At 35.7% G+C, this 18672-nt stretch overlaps 1 protein-coding gene across 4 annotated transcripts; it reads left to right on the top strand.

Annotated features, from left to right (window-relative positions):
* Positions 1-176: 176 nt before the first annotated feature.
* Positions 177-13872, top strand: ZNF207 (zinc finger protein 207). Of its 4 annotated transcripts, none has more exons than XM_008571099.1 (12): positions 177-343; positions 1539-1665; positions 4609-4747; positions 5738-5908; positions 6035-6110; positions 6610-6657; positions 7687-7757; positions 9448-9605; positions 10794-10886; positions 11906-12148; positions 12817-12976; positions 13127-13872. In XM_008571099.1, the coding sequence occupies exons 1-12, from the start codon at positions 303-305 to the stop codon at positions 13285-13287; spliced, it is 1488 nt and encodes a 495-aa protein (XP_008569321.1). In that variant the 5' UTR covers positions 177-302; the 3' UTR covers positions 13288-13872. The 4 variants fall into 4 exon arrangements, with proteins under 4 accessions (XP_008569321.1, XP_008569323.1, XP_008569324.1 ...); XM_008571100.1 differs by having other exon boundaries at positions 178-343; positions 5741-5908; XM_008571101.1 differs by lacking the exon at positions 6610-6657 and having other exon boundaries at positions 5741-5908.
* The last annotated feature ends 4800 nt before the right edge of the window (positions 13873-18672 follow it).

The raw sequence follows: 18672 nt of genomic DNA, 5'->3' as shown, positions 1-18672 counted from the left end.
GCGGCAACCGCGGCCTGCCGGGGCGGCGCCTTTTAAAACCGACAAAAGGGGGCCCGCCTCTCAGCGGCCCCGAATCTCCACCCACTCAGGGCGGAGGTCTGCGTCATGTGACCCTCCCCGCCAAGCCCCGCCTCCCGTCGCAGTGCCTGACGGGAGGCGGAGAAGCTAACGAGGGCGTCGGCCATTTTGTGTCGGTTTCCTGTGGGACGCGGTTGTAGCCGTTGGGTGGGGAAAGTGAGGTGTTTTTCGCCTTGTTTTTCCTGCTTTTTGTCTCCCTTTTTCTTCGTCGGCAGAGTGAAGTTATGGGTCGCAAGAAGAAGAAGCAGCTGAAGCCGTGGTGCTGATATCCTTATTTGCTGGCTTAAAGTCGAGGGCGAGCTGGGGTGCCGGTTAATGGGGCCTGGGCGCCCTGGATTTGGCCTATGGCGGGGAGCGTCTGGGGTCTAGGCCTCGGGGTGGGTGCCTTGGTGGCTGGGATCGGACTTGGGAAGGCTCCTTCGAAGACGGGGTCCCTAGGGCGAGAGGCTCTGGCGATTGTGGGTCGTGAGACTCCGTGACTCAGGAGGATCTTGTTTGGTGCGACTGGGAGGCGGCCTGGACCCCTCCACCAAGGACTGTGTTCCCTAAGGACTATTCAGTCACATTCCGTTGTTTTGGTGACGATTCAACAAAGGGGCTTTCTTCGAGTGTAATAAGCTGATTGACTCTATGGAGGATTGGGAAAGAGCTTCTGGAGTCTGTAACCCCCTTTTTCCGTTTTTTGTAGAATCGATAATTAAGTAAAGACTCAAGTTAGTCAACCCTGGTTTGGGACCCCCCCCTTTTTTGTGGGGGTGGGGGAGAACTTGCTTCCGTGTCTCACTCGGCGCCTTAATCTTCAGGAAGCGTTCTGTCACAGGGTGGGGTTTCTTGTATCTATTTCCCAACTTTATAGGACTAAAAAACGCCCATCTTATTAGAAAACAATGAATTGCGGCATCTTTTTAGTACTTTTTCCGGTATTCGTAAGGAGATATATTCGTAGATATAACGTAAAGTTAAAGTAGGTTTTATTTACTGTATTTAATCTAGAAACGGTTTGTTAGAGAGCTGCATTTATTTATAATAGCTAAAAAATAAAAAAAAAATAGGTTGAAAGCGGTTACGAATTTTGTAATGAGCTTTTAGAAAAATCTGAATAGTGAGGTAAGAATTTCCAGTTTCATTGATGTAACTCCTGTGAGTTTAGACACATTACTTTGCAACAAATTCATACGGAATTGGAAACAACTTTATGAATTGTTCCTTCGCAATTGTGCCGTTATTATTCACTGTGAAGTGAGTCTTAGAATCTAAATATTGATATATTCCTAATGTTTCGAACATTTTTATTTTGTATATATGGAATGAGTTCATTCTGTCTTGAAATTGTCTTGACGTAAACTTAGGGGTTTCTTGACATTCGAACTCCTTCCTGTCCCACTCATCTTATGTTAGATTGTTTTATTATAGGCAGTGTTATTATTCTGCAGTTTTTGCACCTTAACAATATTGATCAAGTATTGTAATAGAGATTTTGATGATGAAAAGATCCTCATACAGCACCAAAAAGCAAAGCATTTTAAATGCCACATATGTCATAAGAAATTGTATACAGGACCTGGTTTAGCTATTCATTGCATGCAGGTAAGGATTTTTATTATGTATTTAATTTTTGTCTCCTTGTAATTTGGGAACATGAGAGAATAATCTTGAATTTCTCTTTGACAACTGTGATTTTTTTGTTTACTGCTGATAAGACAGCCAGTCAGCTTAAAAAATAACCAAATCTGTTCTAGAGCCATCCAGAAGCTAAACAAGTTGAGCTTTTGTGTTTAAAGAGAGTTTATATTTGTACTTATCTTTAAATTATTGAAAATATCTTTCATTCCAGGATAGTTTGGTGACAATTAGGTTGAAATCACACAATATCTCCTGAGTACTTGTAAGAGTTAACAAAGATCAGTGATTTAAATTTTGTGGGCAGTTTGTCCATAAGAATACATAATTAGCTGCCATTACTCACTGCTGTTGAAGGATTTATTTGTTATAATCTGTACCTTGAGGCTGAGCTTATTTTGACAATTTTTTCCATGGACCTCTTTTGGAATGGCAGCATCGTCTTTAAAGTTTCTAGGTTTCTTGAGTCCTTTCACTACTAGGTAATGAGAGCTTTGTAGTTTATATTCTTAAGATCTAATAAGTATGTTTCATTCAACATTATTTCTTCTACCTTTGTCAGTCCTAGATCTGCCTGAATTTTTGCCAAATTATACCTTAGAGATGAACAAATCCTTATTCACTGGAAATTACTTTTGTGGGAAGTAGGGAGACATTGTTACTCTAAGTTTAAAAATAAATTTGAATAGATCCGTTTCACTCCAGTTACTTTACTATAACAACTTGATATCCATTTAAAAATATTTGCGAAACTACCACAAGTGTTCACTGTGGCATCCACTAGTTATATGTGGCTATTAAAATTATTAAATATTATTTAAAATTATTAGATAATTCCCTTACCGGTCAAAAAAAATTATTAAGTAATTTTAGTTTTTTTTTTTTTTCCTTTCTGTCTTTTACTGACCGGTACAGGATCGCAACCCTCGGTGTCGCGCCCATACCAGGGACCGGCAATGGGATCGCAACCCTCCAGTGCGCCACCGGGCCGGCCCAATAATTTTAGTTTTAAAGATTATTTTAAATAATTACTTAAGACAATTATTTAAATAATTAAAATTATATGAAAGTTTAAATATCCAGTTCTTAAGTTGCGTTGTAACCACATTTCCATTGTTCAGTAGCCATGCGTGACTAATGGATGACTATTGTATTGGATAATGCATATATAGATAGAACGTTTCCATTCATCACAGAAAATTTCTATTGAACAGCACTGTGCTAGACACTGTTTTAGGTACTATATAGCAATGAATAAAAAAGTGTCTGCCATTATGGAGTTTAAATTTATGTTGTGGAGGAAAAATCAGTTGTAAATATTTGTTATCTTAATGGTGATAAATGATAGAGAAAATGAAAACTAGGTAGGGGGCATAGGGATGGCCACAAGATAGTTAGGAAAGGCCTGAATGAGAAGCTGGCATCTGAGCAGAGATTTGAAAGGAAGTGAGGGAGAGTTTCCAGGGTACAGCAAACGAAAGGTTCTTACATCAGGAAGATTCTCCTATATGAAGGAAAGGGAAAGGACAGCACTGTGCTCCTCTATGTAGGAGGGCTTGTGGGCTATCATAGGCCATTTTCTTTAATTTTGAGTGAAATGAGGAGTTTGAATAGCAATATAACATGCTCTCAGAACACTTTTTTTAAAGATCATTTTGGCTGCAGGGTTGAAGTAGACTGCAGAGCACTGTGAGACCGGTTAGAAGACTTGGAGTATTCCAGGCAAGTAGTGATGATGACAGAGACTAGAATTGGCTGATAGATTAGATGTGGGGTATGAGGAAAAGTGAGGAATTAAGGATGATATCAAGGTGTTTGGTCTGAGCAGTGTGAAAAATGAGTTACCATATATTTAGATGTGGAAAGCTGCAGGAAGAATAGGCTTAGGAATGAGGCCAACAAGGTAGTTTTCTATTAATTTTGAGAAGGTGTATTGAAGATCCAGATGGAGATGTTACCTAAGCAGTTTGATGTACAGTACAAGTCTGGAGTTTGAGAAGTTGGAGCTGGAGATAGAAATTTGGTAGTATAAGGATGGCTAGTTTAAACTATGATACTAGATATCCTTTCCTAGGTATAGTGTGGATAAAAATGAGGTGCTAAGTCTCTCTGCCCTGGGTCACTCTCAGCATTTAGAGGTCAAAAGATCTTTTAATCTTTTAGAACCATCCAAGGAGGTTAAGAGTATGAAAACCTAGAGAGTAGTGCTCTGGAAGCCAGTGAAATGTTTCACGAAGTTAACCGAGTAAAATGCTGGTGGTTGGTTAAGCAAGAAGAGGACGGGATTGGATTAATCGAAGTGGTGATGGTCATTAGTCATCTGACAAGAGTGATTTCCAAAAGTGATGGAGGGTGAAAGCTTGATTAGAATGCTTGGAAGAGAAAATGAGAGAGGAAGTGGAGGCACTCTTTTTTAAGAGTTGTACTTTAGAGAAGAGCAGAAAAATGGAAAGAGATCAGTTGATAAACAGTAACATGTTCAATTGACTAAATGTTTTTATTTTCACAGCAACCTGTGATACAGGCATGGCAGTTAAATCATACCAGTTTTATAGATGATAAACCCTAGGACGTTAGTAAGTTAGATGGTTTGGTTTCCAGCATGCCGTCATTAGTGCTCCTATTTTTTCAGCCAAGATCATACTACTATTGCTTGGCAGTGTTCTAAGAAATCTAATTCTGGGAGGATTTTAAGCAAAACATGTTGTTTTTCTCTTCTTCCCAACACCTTTAAATTAATTATTTTTTGTGGGGATGGATGGCCAGTACAGGGATGGAACCCCAGACGTTGGTGTTATCACCATCACACTCTAGCCGACTGAGCTAAGTGGACAGCCCCTGTAATTACTCTTTTAAAGACTCTTATCTATCTAATGGAAGTTTTTTTGTGTGTCGGGGGGGTGAGTTTAGGTGCATAAAGAGACAATAGATGCTGTACCAAATGCAATACCTGGGAGAACAGACATAGAGTTGGAAATATATGGTATGGAAGGTATTCCAGAAAAAGACATGGATGAAAGACGACGACTTCTTGAACAGAAAACACAAGGTAATATTAAGATGTATTTTTTTTTGTAATACATTTTCACTTTAGAGAGAGTATTACTATTTTCAAGTATAAATTTAATGGTAGGTGATAGATTTATTCAGAATTTTGAGTTCTGTTTTTCTTTTTTATATCTATGAAGTTAAATACTTGATTTGTGTAAATGCAGTTCCATTTGGATCATTCCAACATTTTATTATTACATATTTTTATTTATAATCAAACTCCAATTGGAATTAGCAAGTGTTGAGGCTTTGAAAATGAAGGCGTAGCTTGTTTTGATTTATGTAACCACTAACAGTAGATTTCGTTTGTTAGTGCTGCTATTTGGCTTGGAATTTGAAGCCATGTATTATCCAGATGGTAGAAACTATTAATAATCACCTGTGAAACTTTCAGTTTTGAAAAACTTTTCAGAGAGGTCAGACCTCTGTCATAGTTTACCTTTTGGTGTGCCATAGAAAACTTTAAAAAATAAAACTGACTTAAGATAACCATTTTTATCTTTCATATGACAGGGAAAGATGTTAACCTTGCTTAATATAGAATGAAAATACATTTGAAGAGTAGAGAGTGGTATTGAATTTTTTTGGAAGAAAAATCTCACGAACTCATTGCACTGAAAAAAAAATTTTTGTATATATTTCTGTACCATTCACTGAATTTTTTTTTTTTTTTCGTTTTTTTGTCTTTTTTCGTGTCCGGCAACGGATCACAACCCTCAGTGTCGCGCCCATACCGGACTGGGACCAGCAACGGGATCGCAACCCTTGGTGTTGCTCCCACACCTCGCTCAGCCAGTGAGCGGGAACCGGTCTGTATGTGGGATCCGAACCCTCGGCGGGAGCGCCGCTGCGCTCTCAAGCGGCGCACTGTAGCAGTGCACCACCGGGCCGGCCCTGAATTTTTTTTTTTTTTAAATGTTCAGTGTCCTAAACTTACTTAGTTTTTCTTTTTGACTCTATGGAAAAGATTAATTAAAAATTTTTTTAGCAGAGAGTCAAAAAAAGAAGCAACAAGATGATTCTGATGAATATGATGATGATGACTCTGCAGCCTCAACTTCATTTCAGCCACAGCCTGTTCAACCTCAGCAAGGTTATATCCCCCCAATGGCGCAGCCAGGACTGCCACCAGTTCCAGGAGCACCAGGAATGCCTCCAGGTAGCACATAAGGTTTCTTAAAATTCAATGTTCTTAGGATATTATTTGTATGGTATGAAAATATTACTTTCTTCCTCCTTTTTAATATTAACTTGTGATTTTTTTCATTGAAATTCTTGTTTGTAGGCATACCTCCATTAATGCCAGGTGTTCCTCCTCTAATGCCAGGAATGCCACCAGTTATGCCAGGCATGCCACCTGGGTAAGAAATCTTTTTAATTGCCTTATGGGCTTGTGCCTAGTAATGATCTTTTTTCAGCTTGGGTGTTATATGAATTAAATGTTACTTTGCATTTTTTGCTTCTAGAAGGTGTGGGCTCTATATATCTTAAACTTGTCTAATACAGGGGTTGCCCAATAAATTTAAGGAATATAAATTTGCCTCTGAAGAGAATAGATTGTTGGGTTTTAGGATGTATGTAGGCAGCCATCTGCTTGAATTGCATTTGCTGTGATGAAAGTAATTGGTTATAGATTTGAGTTTCTGAGATTCAGAACTATCCGTGACACTTTGTAGTTGTGACAAGAAAGAAACTCTGTAAGTGATTTATTTGTCAAAGCGTCAAAAACTAAAATGAGTATGAGGTGCTCATGCCCATCATTTTTACTTAAATATTGTTGGATGTGAGGTATACAATACACTTTCCCACTGTATTTTGAAAATCACAGTTAGATTTTGATTTTGTCATACATTTTCACAGATTGCATCATCAGAGAAAATACACCCAGTCATTTTGCGGTGAAAACATGTAAGCATCTCATTCATAATGTAATTCAGGAGGTATAATCATGTCATTTTTTTGTGTGTGTTTAATGGTATCTATTCAGTTGACTTCAGAAATTTTCTAACCTTCCTCACCAAAACTTCTAAAATGTGCAAGCTTGACACAAGTCTCTTAAAGGAGGGAAATAAAACATCTGTGAGGAAATATTAATAAACCCTTATATAAATAAAGCATTTTTAATGTGCAGCTATTTCCCCCAACTACTAAAAGTAACGGAACATGGTAATAAGGGTTAGAATTTAAGAAAGGATAGTTTTTGCCAATTATGTGCTTTATTATTATAGAACGTAATTGAATTTTCTTCTAATAAAATCAATATGTAGAAGTTGATCTTCTAATAAAAGTCCTAAATTAAGAGTTGACAAACTTGTAATTTCTTAAGTGAATTGGACACTGATATTTGAAGGTGAGCTCTTTCAGGGGAAGGAAAATAAATATGGGTTATGTTTTTAAGACATGGTTTAGTGTTAGGTAGCTATTATAAATTAGGCAATTTGAGTTTAATTTTGACTATCTTTAATTTTGGTAGTAGTTTTTCCTCACCCTTCCAAAACAAAATCTTTCTCCACAGTATACATTCAGTATTTTCCCTTTAAAAAATCTGACAACTCCAAAATAGAGATTTCTTCTTTTTTATTTATGTTCTGTGTGTATATTTTCCAAGTGAACAAAAGGAGATTTTGCTTCCTAGTTACACATTTTATATGAGGCCTCTTGTACATATTAAGGAGAGCATATTTGTTCTCAATGACTTTACATGTTTTGTCACTTGTATTCCCCCCTTTTAATAGTAAACCCAGGTGTTTGCTGGGTTTTAGAGGTTTTGATAGGATTATTAGTGTGTTGTGTGCTCTTTCAGCTTGATTGATTTCAAGATTATAGAGGTCAAATTCAAGTCTTTTATCTAGTGTTTCAGGCTTTAGCCAAAATATTTTTTAGTGGTTTTTGCTGTTAATTAACTTCAGTTGTTTCTTGAAATTTGCTCTCTAATAGAATGATGCCAATGGGTGGAATGATGCCACCTGGACCAGGAATACCACCTCTGATGCCTGGTATGCCACCAGGTATGACATGTTAGACAATTTCCTTTTTAATATGACCGGCAAGCTTTATTTCTGTGTTTCTAAGCAATAGATTTGTGGACATTGGTGCAACATAATTTTATAATTACTGTAGGCGAGTTCCTTCTAAAATTAATGTGAGAAGTGTATGATGGACCCTCCCCCCCTTTTTTTCTTTTTGAGGTTTGAAATAGATAGTAAAAATAATAGGCTTCAAAGTAGCCAAAAATGAGTCAGAGCCTATCTGCTGAAACTCTTATACTTAAGAGAGGTTGTATTCATTAGGAGTGTTTTAGCAAGTAATAGATATATCCAACAAACTGTGTTTAAAAAGATCAAGGTAAGCATATATCTCACTCAGTGAAAAGAAAAGCAGTAGATTCAGTGGCTCGGTGATATTAAGAACCCATGCTTTTATTTTTATTTATTTATTTAATTTTTGTCCTTTTTGAGACCGGCCGCACTGCGCTCAGCCAAGCGCTGTGAGCGCACCGGTCATCCCTATATAGGATCCAAACCTGCGGCGGGAGCGCTGCCGTGCTCCCAGCGCCGTACTCTCCCGAGTGCTCCACGGGCTCGGCTCAGAACCCATGCTTTTATAAAATTTCCTCTTTGCTAACCTTATCTTTTCTTCCTCAGAAATGTCCTCAGTGGTTCTAAGATGGGGCAGATAAGGGATGTCAATAGCAATGAACTTTCCTTTTCCTTTTATTAGGAAGCAAAATAACTTTCCCAGAAGCTCTTTAGGCATTCACATGTCTTTGGCCAGAAGTAGGTATAATGGATTCCCTAGCTGCAAGGGAACCTGGGAAATGAAGTACTGTGTATTGACTCTTTAGCTTGTAAAGCAGAGGCACAGTGTGGAGAAAGAGGTTTAGTTAGCCAAATAAGTGTGTCACACGAGGCTCTCAGTTGGTTGCCTTGCTTTTTGTGCTAGCATGTTTGCAATTCATATCATATTCAGAAGTGCTAAAATGATAGTTGGTATGAAAAGACATGGGGAAAATAAAGCAGTAGAAAATCTGAAAAGCACTGTAGTGTCAGTGCAGCCATTTATAGGAAACAGCTCCACATATGTTATGATCTGAGATATATTTAAGCATTGAGTGGAATGCAGAATAATAATCGGTGTTCATTTGGTAATGTGAAATCAGTAAAAGTTTTAAGTTACGTTGAGGAAGTTTAAAGAATGCACTAGTGATGCATTTTGGGAAAATGTATTTATTTATTTATTGGCAGCTGGCCTGTACAGGGATATGAACCCTTGACCTTGGTGTTATAATGTTACTCTCTAACCAACTGAGCTAACTAGCCAGCCCTAGGAAAATTTAGAGTGTTTGAAGGAATAACTTTGGAAAAAATTTTTTGGGTTGTGACATTGTGTGTCATCAAAGTTCAGGGAACATTTAAACATCTGGTAGATGATTAAAATAATTTTCTTAACATGTTTCAAGAAGTTTGTTAAATAATATCAGTAAGCTTAATTGCTGTTTTGCTCATGTGCAGGGTCTAGTGCAAAGGAAGGGAAAAGTGTGAGGCAAGATTGTTGCAAGGAGCAAATGCCTAAGTTCCTTGGATTTCTTTGAGTTGTTCAGCAATCAGTTAATAGTTAGGAACTTTGTAGTACATAAGCATTTTTTTCCAAACTAAGTGTTTCAACAATTGAGTCCTCTCCAATGGTTCTTCTCTATAGGTATGCCCCCTCCTGTTCCACGTCCTGGAATTCCTCCAATGACTCAAGCACAGGCTGTTTCAGCTCCAGGTATTCTTAATAGGCCACCTGCACCAACAGCAGCAGTACCTGCTCCACAGCCTCCAGTTACTAAGCCTCTTTTCCCCAGTGCTGGACAGGTAAGGTGAAATTCCTAAAAAGGATTACACTTATATTAAAGGTAAAGTGCAGTTGTTTACAGAAATCTTTGAAATTGTCATAGGTCAATTTTTTGTTTATAATATTTTTGATATTATTTATTAAATATACTAAAAAGTAGCGTATCCTTTTCCATGTTTACATACATTGATTTCCTCTACTCATAAAAAGTTGAGTGGAGCCAGATAGTATGTTATTTTTACATATCTGTGGACTCTTTATTCTTAGCTTTAGTTAGAAATGAAAGTTCAATTTTGGGGGACTTAAATCATGGTATGTTTAGCGATCCTCCTTTACTTATTAAACTATGAATGGAATGAGACCAAAGCCAAAGATTAAAGTCCTTAAGATCTTAGCAAATCATTTGTTGGGCTCATTCTCTAGATTAGAGCAGTGATAAACTACACTGCTGCACTTGGTGGAAGGGCATCAGTTAGTGGCTTTTGACCTAGTCAGTCACACTTGTATTTCCTATTGGTCTTGTCTTTTCCAAAACTTATTCCAAAACATAAGTGAAAGATATTTCTGTTACATATGCTATGCAAATAACAGTTGAAGCCTTTGCTTTTTTCAGCTTCATTCAGAATTAAGCAGATGTATTTAATTTATTCAGAATTAAGACTAGGATGTATTTTCATTCTTTTATTTTTTTATTTTAGGTTATCCCTTAGATGATTTTTTTTTCAGTTTTTTAAAAAAATGTAGGTACTGAATTCAGAGCATTCAGTGTCTTAAGGACATTAACACGCTTTTTCAGTGGGTGGGGGTTTTGTTTAATGAGAGATGTTAAACTTGTGGCAAAAATCTTTTTGTGTAGGGTCATTGATATACAGAATTGGATTGGAGTGTCAATATTAATGCATCCTTAATTCTCAGTTTAAGGTGTCATTCTTGAAATATCACAATTCAAAACACATTAGTTTTAGGAAAGAAACTACAGTTAACTAGGTTTATTGGTGTAGAATTAAAAACATTTTTTTTGAGGCTTGTACTTTCACTTTGTTGATTGTAAATGCATTAACTGCCTTCCTCTTTAAATAAATGACATCTGATTGCATTAAATTTTGCGTTTACAAAAATGCAATCTATACTAAAAAGTCTACCACGTGGCTTATTTTTCACCCATTTGTTTGGAGACTTTTCATTGTTTCCTTTCTTTTATGCTACAGATGGGGACACCTGTAACAAGCTCAAGTACAGCTTCATCCAATTCAGAAAGTCTGTCTGCATCTTCTAAAGCTCTGTTTCCTAGCACAGCACAAGTACGCAGGAAGTTGCAGTTTAAAATTGTTAAAATGGCTTTATAACTTAACCCTTTGGACCCTCCTTAAGAACTAAATCTTCCCCAAAATATATTATGTTTAATTTTTTAAAATTAAAATTAATGGTATCTAAATGAAATGGCATTTGAAAATTTGAATTCAAACTAACAAAAAAAAAAGCACCCTAAACTCCTATGGTTCTAAAGGGTTAAAAGCATGTAAGCAGTAAATGCATTATAGTGGCCAATGGTTAGCCGGATGCATGATTAAGCTATTTTGATTTATGCTGTTTAATGCATCACATTTAATGTAAAGAAATTTAGTACTCTGCATTTGGTTCTAAAGTTGGCCTAGTTTACATGTTTTAGATGTTTAGTATTATGAAGAGTAACACTTTGTTACTGGTAACTTTTTACTTAGAAGATCCTGCTAAAATTAACCCTTTTGTCCATGGTAATCATCCAACCATTGCTAATTCAGAGGGGATTGTGTTACTGTGTAAAGAATACTTCTAAAGTACATATCTTTAATGTGTCATCATTGATACTAATTGTTCATCCTATACTTAGTAACTGGAGTTTATTCAAACTCACGTTCTATAGTTTCTAACTATTTTTTCTGGGCTGCTTGATAGATTAAACGACTAATTTAGAACAGTAAAAACAGAATACATGCTGTTCTGTTATGTGATACTATATTTCACCAATCTGAAATAAATGCAAAGCATTGTAAATTAAATTTTTGGTGAGGAGGTAGAAATCTGGGAAGTTACATATACAGTCTTACTTACCTTGTTTCTATTGCTGTGTTTTGGATGTGACTTTAGCCTAGCCTCTTCTGATATTCTTACAGATTTTCTTGAATTTTGTGGAGTGTTTATCGTATATTACTTTCTTTTAATTTCACTTAAAGTTTGATTCTTTATTTAATGTTGGTGTCTTGTTTTTAAGTTAAATTGCTCATAAATGTACTCAATTTTGGGTTTTGAAGTTTAGTTGATGAAGGAATGTGTTTTACAGGCTCAGGCAGCTGTCCAAGGACCTGTTGGTACAGATTTCAAGCCCTTAAATAGCACCCCTGCAACAACTACAGAACCCCCAAAGCCTACATTCCCTGCTTATACACAGTCTACCGCTTCAACCACTAGTACAACAAATAGTACTGCAGCTAAACCAGCGGCTTCAATAACAAGTAAGCCTGCTACACTTACAACAACCAGTGCAACCAGTAAGTTGATCCATCCAGATGAGGATATATCACTGGTAAGTTGTTTTCAGTTTTTTGCTAGCAGCATTTGATTGAAAACTGTTGTAGCAACTTGTCCATTTGAATTCAGATTATCTGTGATCTGATTTAATGCTTATTAAGAGGTTTTTACCATTCTGATTTTTAAGAAACCACAGCATACAGTAAACAATGAGTGGATGTTGCATGTTTTGATCTTAGATGCTTTCCCTCCCCTCCTTTCAGACTATTTCTAAAAAGAAGACAGTAAGTTGGGTTCTTACTCTGTTAAAAATCATTTCAGTTAGACAAATTTGCATATATTAAATGAAGAAATAGTTAAAAGTGTGAGGTAGAATCTGTAGGTCACTTGAAGCCCATAGAAAGGAATTTATTTAGGTATAAAGTAAATATTTAGGATTTTGATAATAGTACGTCTTCACTGGACAGTTTCTTGCTGAAGCAATTTATAATTCTTGGAAAGCTGTTCGCCATGCTTCAAGTATGAAAATAGGTGAAGTTTAAGGCATGGAGATTTTAAGTAGTTGGACCAGTTATGTGGGGCAAAAGCAATTAGTTGGGGAGTATAAAGGTAAATATTTTAAAAATAATTAACTCTATAAATAAGATTTTCGGTGCTTGTTTCTGTGCCTGATGAACCTCTTTGCATACAGATATTTAACATTGTGCTTATTTTTATTCACAGGAAGAGAGAAGGGCACAGTTACCTAAATATCAACGTAATCTTCCTCGACCAGGACAGGCCCCTATTGGTAATCCACCGGTTGGACCAATTGGAGGTATGATGCCACCACAGCCAGGCATCCCGCAGCAACAAGGAATGAGACCCCCAATGCCACCTCATGGTATTTGTCTTCTTACGTTTGTTGTATTTAGTGGATTTTCTGAGTGTATACACACAAAATGTTAAATTTATCTGCAAAGTACATTGCATTTAAAAATAGAATGCATAGACCAACTCAATCTATTGTTTGTGTTTTAAATGTGTTTTTTAGGTCAGTATGGTGGTCATCATCAAGGCATGCCAGGTTACCTTCCTGGTGCTATGCCACCATATGGGCAGGGACCGCCAATGGTGCCCCCTTACCAAGGTGGGCCTCCTCGACCTCCGATGGGAATGAGACCTCCTGTAATGTCGCAAGGTGGCCGTTACTGATCTTACTTCATCCAGTCTAATAGGTTTGGAGATTAAACCTTTTCTCAACTTGTGCTGTTTATATAGCCAAGCTTCCGTCAATAAGGCTTCATTGTGACTTTAACAAACATTATCTTCCCACATACCAGGAACTATTGGACATTTATTTTACATGGGAAAAATTATTTGGATTAATAAAGCAGGAACTTTTCCTGAAGTTGCAATTTATACTGTATGGCTTCTTTTTCATGTTTCATCTAGGTTTTTAGAAGTGAAGTATAGTAAATTTGGTTCGTTAAATTGTGAAGGCGCTGGAATTACATGAACATACCACCTTAATAAAGGCAAGTCCTGCAAGCTTACATTGCTATTTGTAAAGTTATGCCTTCACAGCATTTCAGATGCTGTTGGACTTTATGTCCCCAACCTAGCTTGGTGAGGGCTGTAACTGTTTCCAATTACCTGTACATTGGAAGTCTGAATGTGTAACACTATTTAATGTATTTAGAGTCCTCATGTTGCAGGGTTTAAAAATCTGACCCACCAAGGTCATGTGAATTTTCTGTACTGTTAAACTTCATTGTAATAAAATGAGAGAAAAATTTATGCCTTTTCATTCATAATCCAGCTGTGGACCACTGCCTGAAAGGTTTGTACCAGACGCATGCCACGGTAGATGTCCACATAATAAAATTCAGTTATCAATGCAGTTTTGATATATCACTGGATTCTGTCTTCAAGTTGTAGGTTGTTCCTTAGCTGCATGTTTAAAACTGAATGATATATATATAGAATTGTATGTTAATGTTTCAGTTAACAGAAAAACTTAGATACATATGAGTCATTACATAATGGGTATGAAATCTTTATGTCATCTTTCCAACCTGTTTTGTGTCAGTACATGTCAAATGTCGAAGATACATAAAATGTAAACGTTAATTCTTTTTCCTTCCTGCTGAGATATTTAGAGTCTAGTGCCAGACCCATTTATTTCCTTCTGATTATTTTTGAGACTTCAGTACTGCATGGACCTCAGAAGCTTTTTAGGTGCAAACTTCTAGAAGCTTAGGTGCATGCAGTAGTAGCTTCTTGTTCTGTTAATAGGTTGGTATATATTACTCTAAGTGAAATGCTGAGAATCTAAATGTGCCTCTATTAGAATGGTCAACAGGTGAAATGGCAATTTTTAATTTTATTATTTCCTGGAAATTTATATTATTCAGTTCTGTTAATAGGTTGGTATATATTACTCTAAGTGAAATGCTGAGAATCTAAATGTGCCTCTATTAGGATGGTCAACAGGTGAAATGGCAATTTTTAATTTTATTATTTCCTGGAAATTTATATTATTCATTTGATTACATGGGTACCTTCTGTTATTAAGCTTAGATGGCCTTACTGTTAAATGTTTCATCCTTGGAAATTTTAAATGTTGTGTTTCTATAGAGAACTTTTTTGTAGAGATAACTGCTATTATTTAGTATTTTGTGTTGCAAGTCTCTTAAAATAAGAGCTTTTGTTGACCTTTTTTGGCATCCGTTTTTCTGATCTTTTCTTTTGCAGGGTAGTTTTATGATTAAGTATCAAATGACTATACAAAGTAACTATTAAATATAATGAACTTGAGTTTTTTCTCAATATAAAATTAGAAAATGGTAACTTTTCTTTATAACTTTTATGTGAAGGTACAGATAAAAGACATGACATCTGAAGTTGTAAGGAAAAAAACTTTTAACTCTGTAGGAAAATATATTGCAAAATGTTTTAACCATCACAAAAGAATCTGTATTTATGTGACAGGTAAAAGTCATTTATTTAAAGAAAACATTGCAAGTATTCTAAATCTGAATGCTGTTTTAAAGCTGATATTCTGCTCCAGTGATTTTATAGCTTCTGTGCTGTGGTACCATAGAGGTGCAGAAATTCCATAGTTTGAAAAGAAAACATCCATATGTGTCACCAAGAATACATTTCTTTCTTCTGTCAGCAGCCAAGTTCCACACCCTTTCCCCCACTGAACATCTGACTACAAATCATTTTGGAATTAGCATATACTTCTTAGGTTAGGCAGCAAATTTACCATACTGCCAAAGAAAAATCTATGTTGAAAATCTTTTGAAATGACATGATTAAATTTAGAATGATTAAATAGGAGGTGCTCTCCCAAACCAAATGTGTCTGAAGAATTTCATGTACAGGTTTATCAGCAAACTGCAAAGGGTTAGTAGACCTGTTTCAAATACTATCCAAAACTTTATTTGCATTTTATGCAAGGAAAAACAGTATAGCAAGGTTTCTTTTTCTCTGAGGTCTGGAGGGAGAAAATATAACTTAAAAGTAAGTCATAGAATTCCACTTAAAAATTAATTGAAAGTGGTGTGTTTTGGCACTTAAAACAAACTTAAGCACATGAGTTCCTATGTTTTGTAGCTGTATGACCCATAAATGATGGCCATTCAGTATTTTTGCATGCATCCAAGCGTAATTAAGCTTCTAGAAAATACCTTTTACCTAACTGCTTCTGGGGTCCATAGTGTGGTTGAATCATGAGTGGAACAAATTATGTTGAAATAATTAACTCTTTCTTTGACTTATGCTTCCTTAAGTAATAGATGAAGTTGAGTCAAAGTGAATTTCAATTACCATCCAGAAGACAATTTTTGGGACTTGATATATTCAGGCAGGCATTGTAATTGCCATAATTGAGGAAGCTGTAAGATTAATAGGACTGGCAGCTTTGGCTCTACCTTATATCCACTCTTCTTATATCACTCATTTTAGAAAAACAAAAACAAAAATTTTGTCTGGCACTAGTTTCTATTGTATAAGTTTTACTTCTGTGTGACACTATCAAGGCCAGCAGGTTAGGATCAACATTTGAGTGGCTGCTGGAATTATCAATTTGAATACTTGGTATTTTAGTAATCTCTCATACATTTGCCATTAGGTATGGGGAAAATACTCTTAGTGCCCTCCTATTCCATGGATCAAGTTACATATTGAACTTAAACTCAGCTTAACTATAAACCTAGTTATTTTGGGTTGGAAAGGATCCCCAACAGAAATAAGTATAGTCTCAGAATGGAATTGTAGTAAACAATAGTTTTTGTTTTTTTTTTAAAAAAGCTGCTCTTTTTCATTTGCTTGCTTGATCATTGGGATTTTTTTTTTTAAGATTTTAATGCATGTCTTTTAAATTAATTGGGTAATGTTTTTCTAAAATGACAATAGTTTTTGGGTTTTTTTTAAAAAAGCTGCTCTTTTTCATTTGCTTGCTTGATCATTGGGATTTTTTTTTTTTAAGATTTTAATGCATGTCTTTTAAATTAATTGGGTAATGTTTTTCTAAAATTAAAATTTTCTTCTTCCTATAGCCCTGCCATAGGACAGGCTGAGGCTGAGTCTCAGTGTTGCCCTGTTCAGTCTGAGGCAAGTGGGATTTATTTTATTCCTTACAGGGGCTTTCACAGCTTTATGGCTGTTGGATATTTATGTCCCCAAACTTGCAGCAAGTTTGGTGAAGGCCCCTAAATTTAATTAAACTTAGGATTTTTATACTCTTTTGGCAGAGAAGGCTCTATATTAATATTCACGTTTGACTGTGGTGTTAATGAACAAAAAGTATTTGATATGCAATCTTAAATGTAGTTTACTTTGTGTAACAATATTTAACAGCCTCAGTAAAGCTTGTATTACTATATTGAACTTTAGTAAATTGACAAAATTTGATGTTCTTGATTTGGAGGCATGAAATGTTTCATTCAAATTTTCCACCTTCACTTCTAGGAAAATCTTTCTGGTTATTTTCTCCTCAAACTATTAAATTTAACCTCAAGGATAAGTTTAATCATTGGAAATGCCACTGGATTCCGAAATCTGCATTCTTAATCCCGTACTTAAACATTGAATGTTAAGGTTGAAAGATGATCTGAAAATGCTTGTGATTTTTTAATGTTTTCAAGACTCACCACATTAGAGCAAATGTTAATGTAGAGCCCTGTGAAGAGTGGGAAGGTGGTATGTCTGTGTGTGCTTGTGTGCTGTGGGTATAGACTACACATTTGATAAAAGGATAATAAAAGAGTTCTGGTGTTACAGACCTGTCAGCATGGATAGATTACTAGTTTTCAGGTAGCCAAACTGAAATTGGGTCATATGGTAAAGTTATTAGTATGTTAAACTGTGGTTTTAGAATGATTATTTTGAGGTTCATTTTCAGCCTTACTGAACAGTGTTTTATGCAGTGTACACACATGAAGATTATCCACATTTGTTTCCATCTAAAACTTATTTGATGAGAAAAGTTGTATGTATGTGTGTTTGTTGTAGGGAGTAAAGAGAGAATTGGAATACAGGCCAAAACATAAATATGGGTTACTTTGTTCCTTCTTGTATTTGAGTCCCCATTCTATCCAGATAACACTTTCCTTTGAACATTAACAGTTAACATACAGTATATCATTTAACAAACCTGGGATGGTTTTTATGTGGTTTTTATTCTTGGAAGCATAAAGAAAAAAATATGCATTAAATGAATTCCAAATTTTAACCTGTTTAATTAGAACATATGCTTTTTACTACAACTGAATTATAGAAAATGATTTTAATATTTTAAAAAAGAATTTTGTTGTTTCCATGACAAAATATTTATTCTATTGGAGTATTTTATAACCTACTCAGCAGTTGCACATTTTATGACTCCTTAACTGGAGATCTGTTTTCTGTTGCACCCACCATCCCCCAGTATACTGAAATCTCTTGAAGCTGCTTGTCCTAATTCTAATGGTGATAATTGAAATAAATATAATTGAAATAGGCTCTTATCTGCTCAAGTACTGGGGGGTGGGAGGAGTTTACTAATAGTGGCATAATTTGTTGAAGGTGATATAGATATCTAACTTTAGATGTAGTTCCTTGATGTCTTTGTAGTTCTATGACTCAGACAAGTACATTGTGAGAATTATGTAATTTTAATGTGTCCATAAATCTACTGGCAAAACTTGGTAAATGAAAGAAAATATTGAAGTCACTTTTTTACTGAGATAAAATTTTCGTTTTAGTAAGCTGATGAAAGTAGACGTATATAATACTTGTATTGGTTAGGGGATAAAGAAATTCTAAACTTGCACCCTAATATTTTGTATAAATCAAGTATGTCTTTTTTTATTTTTTAAAAGGTGATACTTAACCTACCCAATATTGAATAAGCTTTGTACATTATTCCATAAGGAGGAAGATTATTGACTACAGGGCAAATTTTAAAAAGTGAACATTCCCCCAATTCCATTTCTGCTAGCTCCTTTAAAAAAAAAACAAAAAAAAACCCTTATTATTTTTATATTTTAAAAATAAAGATGACCGGTAAGGGGATCTTAACCCTTGGCTTGGTGTTGTCAGCACCATGCT

The sequence above is a fragment of the Galeopterus variegatus genome, unplaced genomic scaffold, assembly GCF_000696425.1.
Source record: "Galeopterus variegatus unplaced genomic scaffold, G_variegatus-3.0.2 Scaffold660, whole genome shotgun sequence".
Classification (NCBI taxonomy): domain Eukaryota; kingdom Metazoa; phylum Chordata; class Mammalia; order Dermoptera; family Cynocephalidae; genus Galeopterus; species Galeopterus variegatus.
Note: the sequence above shows the minus strand (reverse complement) of the source record. Positions and strands in the feature narration are given on the sequence as shown.